The sequence below is a fragment of the Zeus faber genome, assembly GCF_960531495.2.
Source record: "Zeus faber genome assembly, chromosome: 4".
Classification (NCBI taxonomy): Eukaryota; Metazoa; Chordata; class Actinopteri; order Zeiformes; family Zeidae; genus Zeus; species Zeus faber.
In genome coordinates this window covers 10,353,628-10,379,115 of record NC_137191.1, presented here as the reverse complement: position 1 = coordinate 10,379,115, position 25,488 = coordinate 10,353,628, and the positions used below count along the sequence as shown (strand labels likewise).

General features: G+C 46.6%; 1 protein-coding gene across 1 annotated transcript; it reads left to right on the top strand.

The window, feature by feature from the left end:
• The first annotated feature begins 31 nt into the window (after window positions 1-31).
• Window positions 32-24,297, top strand: rnf38 (ring finger protein 38). Its single transcript, XM_079999610.1, has 13 exons — window positions 32-144; window positions 1,373-2,039; window positions 13,084-13,145; window positions 18,135-18,337; window positions 18,522-18,975; window positions 19,645-19,809; window positions 20,146-20,316; window positions 21,030-21,206; window positions 21,535-21,638; window positions 22,494-22,578; window positions 23,163-23,284; window positions 23,421-23,520; window positions 23,989-24,297. The coding sequence occupies exons 2-13, from the start codon at window positions 1,451-1,453 to the stop codon at window positions 24,049-24,051; spliced, it is 2,295 nt and encodes a 764-aa protein (XP_079855736.1). The 5' UTR covers window positions 32-144; window positions 1,373-1,450; the 3' UTR covers window positions 24,052-24,297.
• The last annotated feature ends 1,191 nt before the right edge of the window (window positions 24,298-25,488 follow it).

The window sequence follows — 25,488 nt, the reverse complement described above, 5'->3', positions numbered from 1 at the left end:
ACACACACACACACACACACACGCACACACACACACACACGCACACACATACACGCACCTATACATACATACGCACACACACACACACACACACGGCTCAACATATTATCGACGGATCCCAGTCAGTAGTACAGCGCGTCGAAGGTAAGTTCTTTCAGAAACATTTACGCCGCTAAAAAAAACAACAACAAGCCAGAAGTATTCACAGCGGAGCCCCGCGGGGAGGGCTTCCTCTCTGCCCTCTCGTGTAATTTGCGCCTTATTCTCCCTTTGTAATTTGCGGTGGATCACTTTTTATCCCTTGTTATCATCGGCTCTCTCGCCTTCTTCCAGCCGACGGAACACCCGCCGACCCCGGGAGAGCTCGGCGCATTCGCGCGGGGCGCACGGAATAACATTATTATTATTATTATTATTATTATTATAATTATTATTATTATATATATATATTTTTTTTATCGCTCGTTGTTTTCTTTCCGCCTCGCTGGTGTTTCCCGAGCCGTTTAAAGGGAATCGAGGCGTGGGTGGCGAGCCGTGGGGTTTGTGCGCTGCTCGGAAGAGGGAGGAAGACGAGGTGGAGGAGGAGGGGATCAGACACTACGCAGCCCGGTTAAACTACTTAACGCGGCGTTTAAAAGTGGCTAAAAGTTGCTTTAAACTCATCCGGGGAACACGCATGACAATGGAAAAATCACCCCGCATCGCCACGCAGCGAAAATGCGACGGGAGAACGCCGTGGGTCGGTGTGTTTCGTTAATCGGGTCTCCGGCCGCTAGCTAGTTTGGAGGGCTAGTTTGGTCCCAAAACACAGGTTCAAGAACGTTGTATTCCTTTACTTACAACCACACAGGCGCGGTTGTCGTGGAATGAGGACAGAGGCGAACTCCAACGGCCGTGGGAAACAAAGCAGGAAGAATATAAATACAAGAAAGTAATAATGAGTCAGTACTATACGATCAGAAGCAAAATGACACGAGCGGAAAGTATAATGTGTGTGTGTACGGTGTTTTTCCCCTGAAACGACCCTTTCTAAAGGATCTGTTCAGTGGGTTTGTCAAACACACACACACACACACACACACACAAGTTTGGCAAATTTAAAACAACCAAACGCTACGAGTTTGCCCCAAAACTCTGTATAGACAGGTTTTCTTTATTGTTATTGTTTTGGACTGTTAAACATCCCTTTTCTTTACATAACTCTGCCTGTGCTACTATACACAGAGACATAAAAACATGTATTTGGCCCAATTATCTGATTCTGGTTCTGCTTCTGATTTTCTGTCTTTTATACTTGTACGTTCAAGTGGAAAGTTTCCCACGGTTTATTCTAACGTCGCCATAACTCTTTAATTCTAACTTATTTTAACAGCGTCTGAAGCCCTTCTTCTGTGAGAGGAAACGAGAGGAGGGAAAAAAAGGGAAGAAAAGAGGAAATCCCCGAAAGGAAATGCCAATCGCAGCCGCTGGACAACCGACAACCCAGGAGCCCAGAGTCTGCCCCCTGCTGCCCACCACCCCGGAGCCCGTCCCCAAGGGGGCTGATTTATTTGACGAGGCGGCGGGGGCGGCGGAGCGGACGGAGTACGAGGGCGCGGAGGGGGGCAGACGACCCGGGGGCTTTATTCAGCCCGGATCCACCACCAACGGTTCCCCGGCGCAACCCCCTCCCCCGTCTTCCTTCCATCCCCATCCCCGTGAACCCCACCAAATGGCCATGGAGCCCCCAAGGACTAGATCGCGCTCCCGCTCTGGATACTACCAGCAGTACGGTGGTGTGAATGGGAATGGGCTTCCCGGTAGCGGAGTCATGGCCATGGGACCCAGCCACCCGCAGCAGCAACTCCATCCCCAGCAGCAGCAGCAGCAGCAGCAGCAGCAGCAGCAGCAACAGCAACAGCAGCAGCTGCAGCAGCAGCAGCAGCAGCAGCAGCAGCACAACCACCCAGAGAACCAGCAGAGATCCTCTGGAAATAACAGCTCCCCTGGAATCCAGAGGCTCCCTGCACCCACCGGAGCACACCGCATCTCTGCTGCAGGTAAACGTTCCCACCTTAGTTTGTTACGTAGTGTGATGGCAGTGATTTCTCAACATTTTTTGTCATATCAAGGACCCTCACATTGATACACATTAGGGCCATGGATGTTTTTGTATTGTTAGAAACGCTTTAGTCCAAACTTCCATACTCTAGTCTGGGAAAATAGCAGTGAAACTATGATCAAAACAGTCATTATTGTACATTCTCTAATGGTGCAGAGCTATTGTAAAGGAAACAGTGGTGACATCTATGAATCATTTTGCTGGGCACCCCCAGGAATCATGTTGAGTACAACTGATGTATGGTTCACCCTCATCTCAGTACGAGTGGTAAAGGTGTGCGTTTCATCAGACTTAGTCATGCTGTTTTTATGTGATGTGGCAAGGCATCTGATAAGGGGATTGGGGGATGGTGGGGTGGGAGGTTCCACGGCGGTTGGCATGGCAGTCGTGTGTGCACGACTGCCATGCCATAAGTTGTATTCTAATTAGACGTGGTGTTTTATAGGCCTGTCAGCTGAAGCTTTCATATAAAACAGTTAATATATACAGCGGGGGCATGTCAAAGAAGAGTTGTGGTTAGGGGGAGGCTTTAAGCTTGAAGTATGGTGAAGTTAGACCCCTAGACTGCACGTCATTTTTTTGATTAACTGTTGTTGATGAATGTACAGGAAGGTGTGTGTATACCAGATAGTTCAATGTGTAACTTTAGGCCAATGTTTGCATAATGCATGCGTGTTGAATGTCATTCTGATGCCTGGCTAAAATAGGGTGTCTTCATGGGAGAATATCCAAAATACAAAAATCTGATACCAAGCGAGATTTCAAACATCTCGATGATATATAAGAAAAGCACCTTGTTTTTCTGTGCCTTTCTCACACATTTAAGCATATTGGATGTCTATAATGGAGAACAATGGATCAAATGTCAATAATTATATCCCACTGACCCCAGAAGTGAAAGTGATGGAGTGGGTTGTCACTGGAGTGGATTTGTGACAGCCAATACTCCCCAATTGTTTCGGTTTATCCAGAGGCCCTTTCTCGTGTATACTTTTTCCACCGCTGATTCTGAATCAAGAGTCTTAAACTTTAGGTATAAACCGATACCAAATATTGAGCTGATCCATTTCCTGAACAGCATAAACTTGCACAGGAGCTTGGAGTCATAACATATAATGACTGATTTCAAATCCATTTTCACCACAAGAGACATCTACCATTCTTTTGTGTCAAACAAGCAGAAAATCAAGTTGTTTTAATTCAATATCTGAACTCTAATGCAGTATTGACTTGCATCTGTTTTGTATTTTGAGTCGTGTGCGCATATGCTTCCCTTGTTCGCTTGGTGCTGCGTGAAATGTGATAGAACATCAGTGCTCATGTTGGATTTCCATCAGATCTAGCACATCAAAACCAGAATGTAAAACTTATTTGTTCATATTTTCCCAAATAAGTAACAGCTTAAGTACCGTCTGTGGACAAAAGGCTAGAAGCCATGATAAACATGGAATTATTGCAGCTTTATTTTGCTTGGCTTACCGTTTGATAAGTGATTGTGGTAGTTATCTGATACTATAATTGAGGTATCCCTATGGCCATGTGATGTCATGAAAATACAACGGCATATGGCTGGATGGAAGAGTGGTCGTGATGGGAACAAAATAAAATCTGAAACCAAAACTAGTAACTGAGAATGCTTGAATAAGTAATGGCACACATATTCTAGATGCACTACAAGAAGTCTTTACTATTCACGTGTCATTATTCATGTATCACCAACACAGATACAATTAGACGTCCACACTAGCAATAAGATTGGCAATTTATAAACAATGATTTAAAAAAAAAAAAAAAAAAAACTACACAATCCGGCTCGGCGTACATAGATATATATACATATACATATAGTAAATGACATCGCTTCATTGCTATACATCTTACAATTTGATGTTGTTCAGAACAAGGCTACCACTGTATTTCAATTCAGATGCACGTGGTGCCTGAAGGTCCAGGTAACTCCTTCTGACTAGAGGTGATGGAGCTGGAAACGCTACCACTTTTGTCCTCGGTGGCTGCTAATGTTACTTAAAAAACGAATTCCCAAACTATGTATATAGGCTGATGTCAATTTATGGGATGTAGAAGGGAAGCTCTTGGAGCTTGCACTCTTATGCTTAAGGTTAGCTCCGTCTGGATTTGCAAGCATTAACGAGTCTCTCCAACCTCAAAACAAGCTAACCAAGATTTTTTTTACGATTCCATCATAACACTAATCCTGGGGCTGTTTCATTGACTGTGAACAGGAGACAGACCTTGCAAAGTTTGTGACTGTCCCTGGCCCTAGATTAAGTAATATGGGTAGAATTTCTAGTTCTAATGCGTTATACAATAAAATTGGCTCATTATCTCAAATGAACAGTTCAATCAATGCATCATCCTTCTTTCTATAGCATTTGAAGAGAGAATGGAACATAATCTTAATCTAATGCAGTAAAGTGTGTGTGTGTGTGTGTGTGTGTGTGTGTGTGTGTGTGTGTGTGTGTGTGTGTGTGTGTGTGTGTGTGTGTGTGTGTGTGTGTGTGTGTGTGTGTGTGTGTGTGTGTGTGTGTGTGTGTGCAATTCAAGGCATAATGTGTTTGTGCATGCATGTGAGAGAGAGAGAGAACTGAGCTGCGGTGAACTGGAGACTGGAAATACCTGTCTGGGAGAGTGAGAGGCAAAAGAAAGCCTTTTGCAGCTGAACACACACACACACACACACACACACACACACACACACAAAGGCTCTTTCTGGACTGTGAGCCTGCAGGGTACCCACCTGTGTTTCAGGTGCTGGTCAGTGACGAAACTAAGGTTTGTATGTGAGAGAGAGAGGGCTGAGGTAGAGGATTAAGGGATGTCATTAACTTACAAACAGAAACGCAACAACTAAAAATTAAGATTATAACTTGGCCTCGTCACAATGCACACGTTGGGGAATTGGCAACCGTGTGGCTTTACGGGTCGACCGTGACCTATTATCTTGCCTCTGCCACAGTAGCCCAGCCAGTGAAATGCAGAAAATCCCTGTTTTTATGGCTAGAACTGCCATCACATATCCACTGAGACACATCTTTGATGCAGCAGGGAGTGAAACTGGCCTAAGATTCGATAGAAGCCCAAACCCTCTACCTGTCTGGACAACTTTAACTCTGAGATAGCAAATGCTTGCCACACAGTGTCTGAAAGTGTGTGTGTGTGTGTGTGTGTGTGTGTGTGTGTGTGTGTGTGTGTGTGTGTGTGTGTGTGTGTGTGTGTGTGTGTGTGTGTGTGTGTGTGTGTGTGTGTGTGTGTGTGTGTGTGTGTGTGGAATACAGATGATAAGACTTCTGCATATGTGAGTTAAATTTGAATCTCTGAAGTCAAGACTTTCCCCCAGTTTGTTGTATATAAAAATTGCGTTTGTTGTTGGCTTAGCTATAGCTGTTGGTTTTTAGAAGTCAATTTATAGTGGAATATTCCCCGCCAAGGTCCAAGCAGCCGGCTAATCGGCCTTCCTATGCGTGGCACACCTTCATTAGGACAGCGGCCCCCTTGCCAAAATGGGCCGTGCTTGTTTGAAAGAGCAGAGCGAGAGGGGAGAAGCTTGGTCTATTCTTCCCACACTAGTCACCTGTATTGGGCATGAAAGCTAATGATGTCCTTCTCTCTTCCTTCACCCCCCACACCCTCCACACCACCACCGCCACCATTTCCCCAACCCTGCTATCCTTTTCTGTCTCTACTACTTTGGCCCTATTTCTCACGTACGTATGCGTACGATGCCATTTGTCTCACACGGAAGCCTCTTCTCTGCTCTTTTCTTATTCCCTCTCATGTATCCCTCCCAACTCACCCTCCCTCCCTTTTCTGGGGGTTTGCCTATCCAGCTATGAAATGATCCAGGGATCTAGCTTGAAAAATCACTCACAAAAGTCCCTTAAAGACTAGGGCGATACCACAATGTACCACGTAGGGAAAAAAAGGAATACAACATTGTGAGAGTACTTTTTTATGATATATTAATATAATATTTTAATATATTTAATATAATATAACACTGCCACTCAATTTACTTCCGTGAGGAAGCTAGCATCCTGGCCTGTGGTTTGCACTTCTTGGTTTCTGCTAAAAACCCTTCCTCATTCATTTTGACCGGTGCCCCTCTCTTTATGGTCCTGCCCCACCACCCCCACCCCACCTGATGTCCTCCCGCTCGGTGGCTTTTGTTTGATGAAAGGATTGTTTTAATGGATTGTTCCGGGTGGCGGAGGGACTGCGGCTCCTCTCCAGCAGCTCTCCACCTGTACCCACCCCCCCAACCTCTCCACTCTGACATCTCAAAACTGGAAGGGGGTAGTGGGGATGGGGTGCACGTTTTGTTTTTATTTACGTTTGCCCTGTCGCCCAGGCAACCACCTCCTATTCAGAGAGAAACCCCGTTGCTGGCTACTTTGTTGCCCCGAGTAAACACAGCGAGTGAAGGAGCTGTACAGTTCTCACATCACCTCCTCGACAATGAGGTAAAGCCTTATTACTTTGCATACCGGCTCCCAGAATTGAATTTCGGTTCTGGCTCTATAATCAACCAGCTGCCGTGATTGCTTTCTTTTCTTTTCCAAAGGTGAAAGGTGGGGATGCGGTCATTCCACTTTACATCATTGGTACCGGTTTGAACTCAGCCGGTACTGAACGCCAATCTGATCCATGTAGTGAATACTGTGTTGTTAATTTTGTCGGGGATCATAACTAATGATCTAATTATAATAGACTAATAATAGTCATTTAACCTTTTTTGAAATGTGCATGAATGGAAGCAGGTGAGCAGAACACTGATACCCAAGAATACGTTTTTGTTTTTTTTGTTTGTTTTTATAACTGTGAGATCCAGGTGTGAAGGGGAGAGATATAAAGTCAGCTTGCAGAGGTGCTTTTGCTGGAAGTGGGAGGGAGGAAGGTCAGTGGCAGGAGGTGTATGAGGGAGGGAGGGAGGGAGGTAAGGAAAAGGAACAAGATAGATGATTAGGCCAAAGGTGGGAAGGGTCTGGCAAAGGGAGGAAGTGAAGATGTTTTGATGGGGGGGGGTTAAAGGTGTGATGAGAAAATAGTGAAAAGGGAGCCCATGTGGTCACTGAGGGAGGGGAAGGGCGGTGAGTTTTCTGGGACTTTGTAAAGTGAGTGTGTGAGAACAGGAGGGAGGGAGGGAAGTAGAGAAGTGGGAAGGGGGGTTGGCAGCTCCTGTTCTTGGCCTCTCTCTCTCTTTCCTCCCGCTGATGAGTTGGTTCTCACCAGCCAGGCGTACAAACCAAACCAGACCATGCCACACCACCTTTAGCCTGTCCTGTTTTCAGTCGCCCACTGGTTGGTGGTTGGAACCCTCTCCGCTTCTGTTTGGTGTTCGAACACAGGCCTGCTCTCCCTGTTTTTCTGGCCATCTCCTTCTCCTTTGTTGTCTTCTTTTAATCTTTGTTTGTAACTGTTATGCAAAATTAAAGTTGTGTGTGTGGGTGTGTGTGCGTAAGATTGTGCCGGTTGAATCTGTAAATACGTTTGTTGTCATTCATCCCTGTGTTTACAGAAAGCAATGGGATTATTTAAAGGGTAACGGTTCTCATACTTGGAGGCCATTATTTGAGTCTGACATCTTTATTTTTATTATTATTATTATTATTATTATTATTATTATTATTATTATTATTATAATACGACAACCACTGGGCCCACGGACATTGTTGAGGTCTAGTTAGAACCGGGACGCCACAGACATCTTATGGTTCAACTTTCATCCATATAAATTCACATTCGGTGCAGGAATTAGTGAAAAAACAATGATATTTGACCGGAAGTGGCTTGACTTTTGTGCATTGCAGCCACGCCAAGGTTCTAAAACTTCCACTCGTTGGGTGGAGTTTTAGAACCCAGTCTATCTCCTTTGCTCTTTTTGTACATTAAGCCATTCTCGTCGTTGTGTCCCTCCTTTCCCTCGGTATTTGAGGAAGTAGTAAGATACAATCTGTGGGAGTCCATAATACGTTTCATGCAGTCGTAACCCATCAGAAAACCACAGTGCCTGTCCGTCACTGAGAGTGCAGCTATATTTCCACAGACAACACCATGAGTTATAACAATGAGAAGTTCTGGTTTGCAGGCAAACATGCGGTCTGTGTAGACCACTTAGTGGTTGCTCAGGAGATGACAGACCGGTGGGAGCTGATGCGGCGTTTAACATTAACTCGCAAAGTAATGCTGTGTTCAGAGACCCCAGGAAACAAATACCTACCAAACGCGACTAAACTGGACCCTGTGTATTGCTGCCTGCAGCTATATTTTTTATTATTATTATTATTATTATTATTATTATTATTATTATTTATTAGCATGTTGATGCAGCAGCTCTACTGTTTGCCATTAACCCATGGCGACTCCCTCTTGTCTTGGTTGAGGTTCTAAACATTGCAGTTTGTGGTTAGTCACACAGCAGTGTGCTGCTTACTCGGTACTACCAGTACTGTACAAAAATGAGTAGTCATATATGTCATAAATAGTATAAAATTGTGCTGCACCAGTCCCCCCCACCCCCCCGCTCTCTTTTGTCTTTCAAGTGGAGGGTTCAGACTGAAGACTGAGTGAGGAGCACCTTAAGGGGTGTGCGTGTGTGTGTGCGTGCACCTTTGCACAGTAACACGTGTGTGTGTGTGTGTGTGTGTGTGTGTGTGTGTGTGTGTGTGTGTGTGTGTGTGTGTGTGTGTGTGTGTGTGTGTGTGTGTGTGTGTGTGTGTGTGTGTGTGTGTGTGTGTGTGTTAAAGTGTGCATGTGGACATGCCTGTGCCGTGTTTACTTGCCACCTAGGGTGGGCTGGAATCAGCAGAAGGGCTGAGACAAACACACTCACATACACACAGAGCGATGTGGGACCAGGAAAACTGTCTCCTCCCTCTGTCTCAACAGAGCAAAAATTCATAGGAGCTGAATGGGACAGAATGTACGTAGGTCTCATAAGAAAAATATAAAATATACTATAAATTATTTTCTTAAATTAAGCCTTTTTCTTTTATTTTTCACACAGTATAAAATCAACAATACAAGGGTCACACAGGTGACCTCGGGTTAAAGCCTAGGTGACCACCACTGATATAGATCAATGAAGGGGGAATGGGGGTTTCTGGGAGCATATTACAATTGATATTAATGAATTACAAATCATAATTTTTTTACATATACATACGTGTGTGTGTGTGTGTGTGTGTGTGTGTGTGTGTGTGTGTGTGTGTGTGTGTGTGTGTGTGTGTGTGTGTGTGTGTGTGTGTGTGTGTGTGTGTGTGTGTGTGTGTGTGTGTGTGTGTGTGTGTTCGAAAGGTATGGGCTGGGCAGCTTGTATGCCAGCTTGTTACTCAGCTATGTTCTGTGCTAGGGCGTGAAGTGTGCTGTGGCATGTGTTCAGGAGGCGTGTGTGTTATGGATAGCGTGATAGAGAAGACCTTAAATTCCCTCATGGTGCACTATGTATTGTATTAAATGGGCCCTTGATGCATCGATCCTCGCCCCGCAGTAGATGATGCGTTTCTCTCCTCTGTTTGGAGGAGATGATAACTTAAGAAGGCCTGTCATTCCCCTATACCTCCCCCACCCACCTCAAACCTGTCCATCCTCTGGTATCTGTTCATCCCCACTGTCCATTCAACCACTATCTGGTGTGTTTGGAGGTAGTGACGTTTTGAGAGAGAGAGCGCGCGAGAGAATATACGATAAGCAGCGTGGACACAGATCGGAGCGATAGAGGGGAAAGTAAGGAAATGGGGATGATGCGATAATTCAGGAGGAATATATGAGAGACACAGGCCGGCCCAGCAGATAAGGTGGATAGATCTGACGGAGGGAGGGAGGGAGGGAAGGAGGGAAGGAGGGAGGGAAGGAGGGAGGGAGGGCCGGGTGGGGTGCTGATGAAGTGATGAAGTGTGAGAAGGAGGAGGAGTAGGTGTGAGGTGTGTGTGTGTGTGTGTGTGTGTGTGTGTGTGTGTGTGTGTGTGTGTGTGTGTGTGTGTGTGTGTGTGTGTGTGTGTGTGTGGAGGGAAGAGCGAGATGGAGGAAATGGATAGAAATAGCTGATGCACTCTCAGGCTTACAGAAAATCAATAGCAGTCAAGAGGGGAAGCCACAACCTCTCTCTCTCTCTCTCTCTCCCGCTCTCTGTGTCTTTCCCTCTACCTCTCTCTCTGTCTCTCACTTACTCTCTCTCTCTCTCTCTCTCTCTCTCTCTCTCTCTCTCTCTATCGTGCTCTATCTGTTTTTGTTCCTCCACCAATATCACCCTTCTTCCTCTTCCCTCCATTCCTGTCACCCATGCCTGCCCCACCACGCCATCCTCTCATTCTCTCTTCTCCTCTAGCAGTCCACTGTCCACATCCACCATTGGTGTATTTTACTCTCTGTTCTTCCATTCCCTCCTTCCTGCCATAAGTGTGTTCCTGTTCTGTGCCGGAGTTGTGAGTGTACTCGCCAGCGCCTCGTCTGCTGTGTGGAGGCCCCGCTCTCGCAGAGCCTCTGTTCACGGTGGGACTGAAACCCAGTAATTCACTGCTCTTTTCAGTTTGTTTGGTTATTTATTTATTTATTTATTTATTTATTTATTTATTTATAAGAAAGTCAACAAAAATTGACAACAAATCCCAATTGCAGTTCATTCTAGGTGGGAAAAGAACCAACCAAGTGATGTGCCTACAAGTCTCGTGGTTTTATAGTTTATTTATTTCTGAGAGAGAACCCATTTCAATTGTAGGCATTGCTTTTGCTTTTATACCATTCCTTCGTTAAACACTCAAACTTCCAAAAGCAGAAGAGGAAATTGCAGTCCGTGCCCATTGCAACACTACGTTCACAAACTCTCAGTCAAAGTGTGTGTGTGTGTGTGTGTGTGTGTGTGTGTGTGTGTGTGTGTGTGTGTGTGTGTGTGTGTGTGTGTGTGTGTGTGTGTGTGTGTGTGTGTGTGTGTGTGTGTGTGTTTTCCGCTGCTAAACGGGACGGAAACGTTCTCCACGCAGCAAAGTTTCGCTGAATGCCTCATGTCTGAATCCATCTCCCGAAGTCCGACAGGAGCTCGGCGACTCTCCCATTCAGGCTGCGAGTTGGATTTTCTGGCCTTTTGACGAGCGCTGAATGAGCGCTGTACGGCAGAGTGCCGCAACACCGCACGGCTGCTGTTCCGCCCTAAAATGGTTTTCTAAAGGAGAAAATATATAATATATTCCTTTACCTGGGTTTTCACAGCAATCATATAAGCTTTACTTACTTGAACCTTTTCAATTCATTTTTTTCCCCTACCTTCTATGAATTTGGAGAGAGAGGGGGGGTGAGAACGAGTTTTTAGAGATTGAGGAATTCATTCGTGAAAATGTCTCTCTCTCTCTCTCTCTCTCTCTCTCTCTCCTCCTTCATCCCTTTGTTGTCAATCACAGCGTCGTCTTCAAAGAGGGAAGACTGTGTGAGGAGGGGGAAAAGAAAAAGAAAAACCCAAACAAAAATTGCAAACAAACAGCGTAGAGGTGAAAGGATGCCCTCCGAAGGGCTCGTGGCGTCTCCTTCCCCTCCCCGGTCTCCTCTCTGTAGTCAAGGTGTAGCTTTGGTTGAAGTGCCCTTGGGATCGCTTAGCGGGGAGGCAGCGAGGACCACCACCACCATCTGTGGTGGCGAAGACGCAGCTCCACAAAAAGACGAGGGGGGGATAAATAATACCCCCCCGCCCCAAAAAACAAAAACAACTCAAAAACAAAACGGAATAGACAACAAAAAGATGAAAGGCTAGGGGAAAAACAAAAGAGTAAAAGTCTTTGCTCGTGGAGATCCGAGCAGCGGTATCATCAGAAAGCGCCTCTAATCCAGGATTAGTGTGTGTGTGTGTGTGTGTGTGTGTGTGTGCTGCCTCTGATCTTAAAGACTAGTGTATACCCTATGCATGTCACTCTTTCTCTTTTGTGCTGCACTCATTCACTCTCCCTGAGATACACACACTGTCTCCGTAAACATGTTGACATTGTTTTACGCTACTGTTTTTTACATTTTTGTTTAATCCGGTAGCGGGAGAACGATAACAAAACAAAGAGATTAGGCCTTAATGTATGTAGATAAAGACAACCCACTGTGACCAAATTACTGGTTTTAGGAATAAACCTTGAGCTTTCGATGCTTTTAAAATTAAAAGATTGGTCAGATTAAACCTTTAGACAAAATGGTGAAATTTAAACCTTTGGACTGAGGCGCTGGTCGTACGTGCAAAATTGGAATAGGGTTTTTAAATGCATGTAAGACTGTCTCTCTAACCCGTCTGGTAGTCTCCTTCACCCCAGTTTTACATAGACGGCCATGTAATATTGTACTGACACAGTATATACTGTATATAATATACAGCATACTATATATCGACTGGAATTGTGGTTATCGTGATATAATGAAATGCTGCGTTACAATACAGTAACTGTTTTAACCTGTTTGGTTATAATATCTACAGTACTTATGATTCCTGTGTGGAAATATTCCTGTGTGTAAATATCTTAAGAAAGCACCAGAAAACATCACTAAAATATCCCATATTGAGGTTTTCTTCCATGAATATTGTGATATTTGATTAAGTCGATATCACCCAGCCCAAGTCAAGGCTTCTCTGGGAACGTGTGGAGTAATAACTTGATGAAATAGCTTTGATGGCAAATAAAGAATCTCGTCCTGACACACATTTTTCAATAGGTGGCTGCATATTTTAGGGAATTGTAACGTGCTAGTCTGCCTTTACTTGAAGAATTGTGCGATGCAGCAATATGCCTGTGCTCACAATGCTGCAGTCTATCAGGTTTGAGAAAACATCACATGTGTAATTGGGGTGGGGGCGGGGAGGCTCAAGTAAATGAAGAAGATCAGGCCTGGTTTAAATGGGGGGAAAAAATATGGAATTTAGAAATTTCCAAAATGTAAAGATGTCAGTGACGGTAGATCTGCGTGGACCCTCGTGACATTCTCTCCCTGTCCCTGTCCAGGAGGTGTCGGAGGGGCCTATCATTGCCACCCGGACCGCACGTACGGAGAGGAGAGCGACAAGGTAGGACGCCTGCATGCTCCAGTCCCAAATGATTGAGCTCATTGTGTAGGAATTGACCTCTGGCACCAGACTGAGGTCACGCTCTACTGCTATTTCTTTCCCAGCTCACTTGGGGTCAAGAGACGAGACTCACACACAAACACACCCTACACACCCTGAAGTCATCGCCTACTGTACATCGAAAAGAAGCTGTTGCTGTGGCATGAAAATATTAATGTGATCTGTCTGTCTGTCTGTCTGTCTGTCTGTCTGTCTGTCTGTCTGTCTGTCTGTCTGTCTGTCTGTCTGTCTGGCTGTCTGGCTGTCTGGCTGTCTGGCTGTCTGTCTGGCTATCTGTCTGTCTATCTGGCTGTCTATCTGGCTGTCTATCTGGCTGTCTATCTGTCTATCTGTCTATCTATCTATCTGTCTGTCTGTCTGTCTGTCTGTCTGTCTGTCTGTCTGTCTGTCTGTCTGTCTGTCTGTCTGTCTGTCTGTCTGTCTGTCTGTCTGTCTGTTCTTGTGTTGTCACATTGGACTGAACAACATCTGTAATCTGGAGTCTGGGGTTTTGGTGACATTTACAATACAAGAAAATGTTTGGAACATATGTTCCTTTGACATTTAAATAATATCAAAAGCATGAAATTTTGTTTCTGAGAAGTGTAGGAGCAGCATGGTAATGCAGTAGTTCGTATCAAATGTGCCTTATTTGTTGATAGTCCGGGGACCGCTGCGGGGAAACTGTGAATGCAGTCAAGATGTGACGTCAACCGTGACGACTTGTTTGAAATGCAGGGTCCAAAAAGTTAAGTCCAGAACAAAATGGACCGCCTCGCCTCAACCTTTAAAGATGAAAATAAAGGAAATGTTTTGATTCACCAGCGATGGCCGGAAATATTGGTCAGAGTGGCGGAAATGAAATGAAGATGGAGGGATCCGGGAAGGAGAAGGGTGGAACAGTGTAGGTGAGGAGGAACCGGGGAATGGGGCGCCGCTAATGACTCCTGTAGAGAGGAAGGAAAAGGGGAGTGAAATTGAGTTTGAAATGGAGTTGATCTGGGGAGAATAAGTGGGGGAGGCGTGTGTGTGTTGCTGAGTGTCAGCATGTCTGTTAATATTAATGATTGTTTAAAGGCAAATAGCCGTATTTGCTCCAGGTGCACTGTGCATATGTATGCACAATTCCTTGTGCATGCACTCCTGAAGGGAGCACTAGTTGAAGCACATTATGAGTGGGTGTGAGTGTGTGTGACACAGAGAGGGAGATAGAGAGCCTGGGCCTCTTTATTTTGGTTCTTGGTGTCTCGGTGTTGACAGGGAAACCAGAACAGCTGCTCTCTGCACTTCCTGTGTGTGTGTGTGTGTGTGTGTGTGTGTGTTTTTGCACTCCCTGGTGTGGACGGAGGGAAAGTGTGTGTGTGTGTGTGTGTGTGTGTGTGTGTGTGTGTGTGTGTGTGTGTGTGTGTGTGTGTGTGTGTGTGTGTGTGTGTGTGTGTGTGTGTGTGTGTGTGTGTGTGTGTGTGTGTGTGTGTGTGTGCATAACAGTGTGGACATAATGAGATGGAATGGGAGGTTGTGCATGGTCCCCACGCTGGGAACGCTGCAGAACTAGCAGCACAGAACATGTTTGTGCTCTGCTGGCAGCGACTAGTTCTCCGTGCATGTGGGAGGAAAGCTCTGTTACGCAAAGCAGCAGGCTCTGCATTTCTTTTGGCTCTGGCGCAAGCATGTTTGCAACAGACGCATATCTGTGTGTGTTTGTATACATACTGTATATCTGTTGCTGATATGCATGCAAACATGATGCCTAACTTGAGGACACACGCACACGCACGTCTTTGTCTGACACTGCCCCCGCTCCCACTAACGCAGGCAGACAGGCCCATCAAACTTTCATACTAATGGGCGATTTTGTGTGTGTGTGTGTGTGTGTGTGTGTGTGTGTGTGTGTGTGTGTATTCTCTTCTAGTTGTCCCTTTAGATTTCAGGCGGGGGGGGTCCGGCAGACAGTCAGGGAATGGGAGAGGGAGGGAGGGTGAACGAGAGACTATAGTGTGCTGCATAGACACATCGTATCTGATGGAAAGGAAGGGGGTTCCGGGGGGCTGGGGGAGGGGCAGAATGGAGCACTCTGGGCATGGCTTAGATATGAAAATGGGCACAGTGGATGTCCCAGGGGGTTTGGGGTTGGGGCCATACTGACAAGAGAGGTTTCGGGTGTGTGTTTGGGCTGTTTTTATAAGGGAGGAGACGTGGGGGGTGGGGGTGCCGCTGACAGCAAGACGGGAGAGAGAATGGGGGAGGGGTGGATTGCGGGTGCCCACCCCCCATGTAGGGATGTGCCTGTATGTTTTATGTCGTTATAGTTAAAAAAAAAAAAAGGTAATTATCTTCCAGAGCTGTGAACTAATCCTGTAGAGAATATTACTTTCAATGCAGAAATATAGTTCTGTTTTTCTTTATTTTTATTCCCTTGTCAGGGGTGCGAGTGCCTTATCAAAAACGTCAAATCTCAGCAGAAAAGAAATTCTAAAGATTTCAATCCAGGATTCACTAAGAGGAGGCTTTTCTGACTCTAATATATATATATATATATATATATATATATATATATATATATATATATTTTTTTTTTTTTTTTTAGGGGGTTATCGTCAAAACCTCTCGGGCACAATATAAAGTGCCAGAAACACTTGAAGTATACTATATCAGTGCCATCTTGGCTTCTGGGATTACTTTGAACGGGAAGTTCTAACTGCAGCTAGAGTTCAGAAACATACATGGCGCCACTTGTACTAATATTTGCATTTGTAAATGGCACAGTGTTAAGGACATTATTTTACATCAAGCACTATTTTTCAACACGCGTCTTCCGGCGCACCGCCAATGAGCGCCATGATGACATTAAAGACAATCGGAGCCGGAAAACAACCAATATGAACGCAAAGGTGTGGTGATTGCACCCATTTTGCCGATGTCACTCTTTTGGTGCAGCCATCTTCTTCTGCCTCTCGTATTTTTCCATTAAAAGTCATTGGAGTGCTCTGTCCCCCAGGACCGTCCTGCACTGGGTGGCAGACCAAACAAACACAAGTCATGAGCTGAACCCTCCCCAGCTGCAACCCAAATGTGTTCCTTCTTGTGGGGTGTAGCGCGCCCCTGAGGGTCCGCTGAGCCCCCCTACCATTCTGCTCATCTCACCCCCCACGCCACCCACCACCACCACCTCCCTTCATCCATCTATGTCGCTTTTTATCCCCCTCTTTCCCTTTTGATCTCCTGTCCTATCAAATAGCCCTGCGCCTTTCTGGACTGAGTGAGGTCATTGTTATCGTTAGGTTTTCCCATAAGCTGGCTGAGAACAGGTCAAACACAGTGCCAATCCACGACCCACGAGGGTATGGTTTCAGACGGGTGTGTGCGCGTGTGTGTGTGTGTGTTTGTATGTGACAGAGGGAAAGCAATGGGATTTGGGTACAGTGTTCAGTGGATACAGGACCGAACGGTAAATATATTTTGCTCCATCTGTGATGGAGCAGCAGAAGCTGGCTCAGAGGGTTTTTGTTCTTTATAGGGTGTAGCGCTCAAACAGTGGCAGCTGCATGTATGTGTTTAAATGGAAGTGTGCCTATCTGCGGCTGTTTCCACAGTGTGTGTGTGTGTGTGTAGCCAGCTCTCCAGCTGTTTCCTGTTAGCTATCATGCTGCTCTCAAGGCTGTGTGTGTGTGTGTGTGTGTGTGTGTGTGTGTGTGTGTGTGTGTGTGTGTGTGTGTGTGTGTGTGTGTGTGTGTGTGTGTGTGTGTGTGTGTGTGTGTGTGTGTGTGTGTGTGTGTGTGCACACACACAAAGAGTCACAGCCGCTGAGTCATTTTTATCACACTTTTAAAACGTGCCTCTCCCACGATGAGGGGAAAGCTCGGTGTGGGGCTGAGGGAGAGAGAGAGCGCTCAGAAGAACAAAAGTGCTCATATGTAAGATATAAAGTGCGGGATAAGTTTGTCTGTGTACTGTCTCTGTTTGAACCTGCACATTCCCCAGAGTACGACTAAACTCTGAGCGCAGAGCACAGCGGTGACTAAGAGATGACAGAAGTGTGTGTGTGTGTGTGTGTGTGTGTGTGTGTGTGTGTGTGTGTGTGTGTGTGTGTGTGTGTCTCTGGCCATGGCTCACATGGAGCAGAATGTCTGGGAGTCAGGACTTGCCAGTAACTGAAGTGACTCACAGATGATTCTGTGGGATTGGATCAGGATATGATGTGTTCGATAGCTGTTTCAGAACTAAAGCTGGGTGACTACATGTTCAGCTATTTCACCCTATATGGGTGTGTGTTTGTGTGTTTGTGTGTTTGTGTGTGTGTGTGTGTGTGTGTGTGTGTGTTTTTCATTGACTCTTTTATTGGCAGCGCTCTGTGCTTGTCAGGCTTTCCGGTCGAGGGTGTGTTCGTATGTATGACTGGCTCACACAGGGCCCCTGAGCTCTTGCCTGGGGTTTAAAATTCCCCGCTCCAAAAGAGGAAGTGACTTTGAACCCTCTGGGTCATGGAGGACTAATGTGCAAGCACACACACACACACACAGGAATAAAGGAAATGCTATGAGTCACAAGAGAAAAGTGGTGGATGATGGTGCAATCGTGTGAACAGTAGGCAATGTGAGGCTTGATGAAACCCAATCGATGCTAGTGTCACCGGCCCCGGTCCACCAAGCTGGGAGGAAAAGATTGATTTCTTATCTGACGCCATTTTGTTTTATTAGTGGATGGGAATGTATATTGTGTGTGTGTGTGTGTGTGTGTGTGTGTGTGTGTGTGTGTGTGTGTGTGTGTGTGTGTGTGTGTGTGTGTGTGTGTGTGTGTGTGTGTGTGTGTGTGTGTGTGTGTGTGTGTGAGATTTCTTTTCAATTTCAAAGTTTTCTTGTTATACCGTAAACAAATATTCAATCGCTTTGGTGATTTACGAAGAGGTCGGTGCTCGTTCCACTCACCTCTCCCTGTCCCCCCCCCATACAGAGTGAGGAGAGCCCCAGTCCAAAGCGCCAGAGACTGTCGAGCCAGTCGGTTCTGGAGCAGCTGACCTCCTCCGTTCCCCCTCCATCCACCCCTTCTCCCCCCATTCGACCCTGGGAGCTGGGACCCCCCAGTCGACGGCAAACCCACCCCCACGCGGTCTACCACCAGGAGAGGTGCCACACACCCGCCCGCCATAGACGCAGGTAAGATGGAAAAAGTATGAAAAATTGTGTGTGTGTGTGTGTGTGTGTGTGTGTGTGTGTGTGTGTGTGTGTGTGTGTGTGTGTGTGTGTGTGTGTGTGTGTGTGTGTGTGTGTGTGTGTGTGTGTGTGTGTGTGTGTGTGTGTGTGTGACTAACCCCGACCCCTTATGTCCTCCACCCGCTAGCCCTCCTGCAAGGCGTCAGCGTGGCCGTCCATCCAGACCCTCTCGTCTCCCGCCCCTCCACCACCATCAGCAGCACCACCACCACCCCTCTCCCCAGGGCCACACGGCGTCCAGCCTGTCCCCCTTGGAGCTCCGGGACGAGAACTTCCACCACCACAACCCTCACCCTGCGGCACACCACACGTACCCCACGCACGCCCCCAGTCCCTACGGTCGTCCCCCCTCTGCCGGGAACGGGGGCACGCCGCCGATGACGGAGGAACCCCGAGCCTTCCACCCTCCATCCCTGTCCTCCAGGCTGCTGCACCCGGCGGCCCACCACCACCATCACCACCACCACCACCCCCCACACCCGCACCCCCATTCCCACCCCCACCATCCGCCTCACCCCCATCAGCATCACGCAACGCAGCATCAGCAGCAAGGAGCCATGGTCATGGATTTACATGAACAGGTGTGTGTCCGCCACCTCCTCCATCCCTGTAGGTGAAGAGAGAGAGAGAGAATGTTCTGTGTGCACATGCTATTCAGCCTGTAAACATGGGTTGAACCAATATTTTTTTTTCCCTGATGTTCTCTCACCTATCAATCCCTACTCTCTCACTATGCACAGGAAGCTGTGTTGTGTTAAGCCAAATTTCCAGAAACAAACAATACAGATTCTATTGATTGAGATTCTGCCGGGTGATATATCGTTATAATATCGATATCATGATACAAGACGAGATGTGGTCTGGGGTTTTGGTTATCGTGTTAGAGTAAAAGTGCTGTATTTGTGGCTACATTATAGTGAAGCATTGCAACATTCCAAACTTCATAGACTGTTCTAGTTGATTATTTGTCCAAAAAAATCTTGATATTAGATTTGAAGTGTTGCCCAACCCTATCAGAAACATTGGACATTGAAGAAAAGGCCAGATTGTCTATTTTCACGGCAAATAATCATACTGGCTGTGTCTTGTAGTAAAAAAAAGTGATTATAAATGTTCTAATGATCCAAAAGGATCAATTATTTTCAGTTAAAGCAATCGATTGGATCTGTACTGCTACCAACCTAATACCTACCAAATTGTGAGTGTTTGCAAAGGAGTCTGGGCGCTAACAGTGTCTTCCATCTGTTCAGCTGCAGCAGGGCAGCGTGCCTGTCTCCTACACTGTGACCCCCGTCCCCCCTCACGGCCTGACGGCCCCCCTGTGCAGTGGTCAGCACCTCCCCCCCGCCTGCTCGTCCCAGCAGCAGGTTCCCACCTGCAGCTTGGTCTTCAGCACGGGACAGCACTACCACCCGGTGAGCGTCTGCCTTTCCCGCGCCACGGTACCCGAAAGGCCGTGATGCAAAAAGAGAAGTCGAGACTGGGGGGAAAAACCCCCCAAAAACTGACGTTGTTTGGCTGTTTGGAATGGATTTGAACTGTTTTGGTCGTGGCTGCCATCTAGTGGTGATAAATGATACTCACGTGGTAGAGTCTAATCTGTTTACTGAGAAACGCTCTCTAATACTTTATTTCTTTCTATTCGTCCCTTTCTTTCTTTCTTATTTATTTATCTTTCTTCTTTCATATTTTACTTTTTCTGTTTTCTTTTACTTTTTCTTCCCGCCCCTCTTCCTGCTTTCCTATCCCAGATGCTACAGGCGTGCTCTATGCAGCACTTGCCGGTGCCCTACGCCTTTCCCTCCCTGCTGTCCAGTGACCCCCAGTTCCTGCTTCCTCCCCCGCACCACCTCTCGCACCACCCACCCCACCTCCCGCCACCTGGACAGTTCCTGCCCTTCCAGGCGCAGCAGCCCCGATCGGTGAGCCAGAAAAACTCCGTACTGTCGTCTCTTACTTATTTCTAAAGAAGAACACATCTGGAGCCGCGGATGATTCTATTTATTCCGTCCTCCTGCAGCAATCCTCATCCTGCTTTAGCATCATTATTATTATTATTAATAATAATTTGTTTTTACAATAATCATGCACTAGTCAATATGTTGGTTATGTCAATTTTTAGTGTATGTCATAATATAATAATCAATACTAAATGAATTGCTTTATTTGGTTAACTTTTGTCACAGTGTAATAATAAATATGCACATTATCAAGGAGAGGCGTTAATTGGCATTGAACGTTTTATTTGTTGGGACATTCTCAAATTGGCTTGAAATGACCTTGACATTTGGATGGAAACCTGAAGGGCTTGATACTCGCAAAAACCACAAGTTCGATCATTGCGTTGGAAATTGACAACTTGCAAATAAACGTTCTGCCTGTCACCAACTCTGTGCGATGGCATAAAATCCATCCATGTCAATCCCCATCCACGATGGGGATTGACAAAATGCCATGAGAATGTGAAGACGCAAACAAATCCTATGAAAGGGGAAAACAATGATTTTTAAATTTTATTTTTTTCATAAAAATTCAGACATTGAAAGAACCTTCCCGGGCAGAGAGGATTGGAGGTAGACAAGGCCGATATTTGGGCAGACGTTAAGCCCCGTTAACGCGGTGGGTCTTCTCTCAGCCCTTACAGAGGATCGAGAACGAGGTGGAGCTGCTGGGGGAGCAGCTGTCGGTGGCCGGGAGTTACACTTACCCCCACCACCACCACCACCACCAGCCCCCCTCCGCTCTGCCCCCCTCCACGCCGCTGCAGTTCCTCTCGCACCACGATCCCCTGTCGCCGGAGCTGTTCACGGTGGTGAGCGTGCACGCGCACACACACAGACACACACACACACACACACACACACACACACACACACACACACACACACACACACACACACACACACACACACACACACACACACACACCCACACCCAAAAAGCACAACACAACACCAGCACACTCACATCTGCGCCTGTACAGCGTGTTCTCAGAAGCAGCAGCTTTTTACGCTTTCTTTTTTTTTGTTTTTTTTTGTTTTGGACAAAAAGCACGAGGAGCTCGTGTTCACACATCCCCTGACGTAACGTTACCTTTTCACGTGTCTTACCGAGAATAACCCGTATTTATTTTCCCTCAGCCCTACCCCCACTTCATGCCTCGGCGAATCACGGGCCGGCGCTACCGCTCGCAGCAGACCGTGCCCCCGTCACCCTATCACCCCAGTTTCCTGCCTTACGTCCTGTGAGTGCCTCTCGCCGCCTCTGGCGTTCTCGGTGGGATCATAGGAGAGGGGAGGGGAGGGGGCCAGGGCCAGGGAGAAGTAGGTGGGGGTGGAGTTGGTTGCATTTGGGGGGGGGGGGGGGGGGGGGGGGGGGGGTGTGTGTCAGTAACTCAGGAAGTGGAGCGGGCGTTTGGCAAGGCACCGAACCCAAACTCAGAATCGGCCTGTTCATTCAGCATTCGTAGTACTTTTATTTATATACTAAGAACTTGTGTCTATAAGGATTTGTGCACTGTTTTGCAGACAAAAAGCATAAAAGAGAGTAAAAATAACAACAACAACAAAATAAACAAAATAAACAAAAAAAAATAGAAAAATAGAAAAATACAGAATATACAAAATTTGATTCTCTTACATGAATATATTAAATGAAGGCTCTAACAGAGAGGCTTTATGGTGGCTAGTATTGGCCACTATACACCAGTAGCACAAGTATAAATGTGGATGGGATATTCTGTACACTATGAATACAAATATATCTATATACCATAATATGGTCATGGAAAACAATGGATAACATTTTTTAGTATTAAGTACAAATATAATGTTGAAATACAGAGGATGAAAATGTGTTTTCTACATGGATCTGCCCTTGGGATGGAACGCTTCTATTGATAATGCATTGAATTGAAGATCAGTGTTTTGAAAAGTAATTAAGTAAGTAATTCGTTTTTGAAAATACTTTGTACTTTCACTTAAGTACTTCTACCCCATTAGTTTTACTTGTAGTTGAGTCCCATGTTTTCGGCACTCTTTCCACCGCGTCGTCCTGTCCTAACCACCCCCCGCCTCCGTTCCTCATCTGTTTACCCCAGGTCCATGCTCCCCGTGACCCCCACCGTGGGACCCACCATCAGTCTGGAACTGGACGTAGACGAGGGAGAGGTGGAGAACTACGAGGTGGGACGTCCTCTGCATGCCCTTCAGCGCCTCAACCTACTCCTCCGCTTTTAAACTGAATTTCCCCCTTTTGCAGATTGTTTCACACACTCTGACACCGGGCCTCTTGTGTTGTGTTCTTGAGTCTCGCCTGGTTCATAAAAAGATCTTTGCTCTACGGCTGTCTCACGTCGAAAACTCAAACGTAAAAAAAAGATTCCAAATCATCGAGGAAAACTTTCCAACTTTCCAACCAAAATGTGAGAAGTAAGAAGAAACGAATGTTCTTTCATTTCACGGATGAATTTATTTGTTACTGTAAAAGTGATTCAAACATTCAATTATTGGAACATTTGTTCATATTTTGCGAATGTTGCCGTGCGGCCCATTTGGACCTGGACCTCGAGAAAACCGCTTCATTCACTGCCGCTCCTCCTCTGCAGCGCTCACTTGGAGGAGGAAAGAGCGCGTCGCGTTGAATTACCGCCGGGTCCGGAGAGAACGGTCTGCCCGTGACGTCGACCCCCCCCCAGCTGGCGGGCAAACACTGTTGTCCGCACTGCGACCACAGGCTCTCATGTATTTTCTGCTGCTTCGCCTCGCAGGCCCTGCTGAACCTGGCGGAGCGCCTGGGAGAGGCCAAGCCCCGCGGCCTGACCAAGGCGGACATCGAACAGCTGCCGTCGTACCGCTTCAACCCCAACAACCACCAGTCGGAGCAAACGCTGTGAGTATCGTGTGTGTGTGTGTGTGTGTGTGTGTGTGTGTGTGTGTGTGTGTGTGTGTGTGTGTGTGCGTGTGCGTGCGCGCGTGCGCGCGCGCGCGCGCGCTTTGAGTAACCCTCGTCCTGCCCTGTCCCTCAGGTGTGTGGTGTGTATGTGTGACTTTGAGAGCCGCCAGCTCCTGCGTGTCCTGCCCTGCAACCACGAGTTCCACGCCAAGTGCGTGGACAAGTGGCTCAAGGTGAGTCCCGAGTATTTTGTGTCTGTTCACAGGATTGCTTTCGGTAAATGTGATTTTTACAATGCGGCCTATGTTATTCGTGGCTGTTGGGAGAAAAAGATCAAAATTTATGGCTAAAATTTCTGAATTTCTTAATTTGAAAATTGTAACATCTCTCGTTTCTTCTGGAAGTCATGGAGCCATTTTCCGCTTAAATTAAACACCACCTCGGTTTTGAATATTTACCATTTATATCATAGTTAACTTCTGTGTGAGACTGAATTTGTTTGTTTGTGTTCATTCATTTTTATTGCACGATATAATTTCCATGATGTGAGATTATTTCCTTGTACCTGAATTGAGTCATGAGATCCTGCCCAACACCCAGCCCCAAGTCAACATATTTTCAATGTATTTTTCAGTTTGTTTCTTGCACATATTGATATGCATTTCAACCGCCCCCACCCCTGCCCCCACCCCTGCCCCCAGTCTAATCGAACATGCCCTATATGTCGAGCTGATGCCTCGGAGGTCCAGAGAGATTCGGAGTGAGCCCTCGGCCCACCCCCCTTCCTCCTCCTCCTCTTCAGCCGCCCACTGACCAACCACTGGATCGCTCCGGAATCTCCGGCCAATCAGAGAGCTTCCCCTCTGCTCACACACTCTGCCACAGTTTCGGGACCAGCGAGGCCGTGATCCATTAGCGCTCTACAGTCGAGGTCGCCGGGCGGCCGTCCTAACCTTGGAAAAGCATTTAGCCGGGGGGGCGGGTGGGGGGCACCCACTGGCTGACTTGACCCGTGGACCGACCCCGCCCCCCAGGATGCCTGAGTTGGACTATTCCACCCCTCGTACTCTCTGCCTTCTACTAATGGCCTTTTGAAAAATACACACACACACACACACACACACACACACACACACACACACACAAAGTAGACATTCAGCCGCGACTCAAATACATGTGCAGGTGGACATATATATTGTTTTTATATACATTTTTTTTCTTTCTTTCTTTTTTTATTTAACTCGAAAGCGCCCATCCTCCGCGATGTGATCTGTTACGTCTTCTCCATAGACTAAGAAAGACTTAAAGTGATGTACAGTTGTACTAACAAATGTCAGATGATTGAAAGTCCAAAGATTTTGACAATTTCATCATTATTATTATTATTATTATTATATTATTATTATTATGATCGCAATTGAGTATTGATCCCGTTTGGCTGTTTTGAATGTCCTCTGGTTTTTCCACTAGGCTCATTTTAACTCCGTTGAGAGCGGAATTCTTTACAACGTGTACGTTTTCCGAGCGCGCTAGCATTCCTTCGCATTAAAAAAAAAAAAAAAAAAAAAAAAGCATTCTGTATCGCGTCGAAACAAAGATACTGTACGTGGTGAGTCAACGGTGACACGTGTGAACGTTTAATTATTACCTGAGCTTGAGTTACTGTGTGTGTGTGTGTGTGTGTGTGTGTGTGTGTGTGTGTGTGTGTGTGTGTGCGTGTGTGTATATGGTACTCCATGTTATTTATACAGTCCATGTGGTATAGTACACTGACTTTTTAATTCCTACTCTTCTTCTTCTTATACTGGTGTTTTTTTATTTACTACCCCCGGTTCGTTCGGACTCGATGGGAAGAAGAAGCTTCAGAACCACTGCAGGGCCACAGACAGAATACCCAAATTCATTTTCCCGACGCGTCACTTTCCCTTCCCGCGTGCGGGCGAAGGAATGGCTGAAGGAGAAGCGTGTTCTCATTCCAGGAGATCACTCCCAACGAGCCGATCCCCCTCATCAGCGGCCCGTCCGAATCCCGTGCAGGGACGGGGTTCGGGGGGGAAAGGCCCGAATACCGGCCCGCGACGGGCGCCTTGTTCGCTTTGATTTTAGGGCGTTTCTCCCGTCCTCTCGGTGCGTCCCCTTCAGCCCGCCATCGACAGAAAAAGATCCAAAAGTCCGAATGTGCGTCTCCTTTTTCCCGGCAC

What these genes read in the sequence shown, in the direction of transcription:
- rnf38 (XM_079999610.1), top strand. Translation starts at nt 1,451, where the DNA reads ATGCCAATCGCAGCCGCTGGACAACCGACAACCCAGGAGCCCAGAGTC. An exon ending in ACACCGCATCTCTGCTGCAG is followed by an intron (nt 2,040 to 13,083) that starts GTAAACGTTCCC and finishes GTCCCTGTCCAG; the next exon opens with GAGGTGTCGGAGGGGCCTAT. An exon ending in CACCAGTCGGAGCAAACGCT is followed by an intron (nt 23,285 to 23,420) that starts GTGAGTATCGTG and finishes CCTGTCCCTCAG; the next exon opens with GTGTGTGGTGTGTATGTGTG.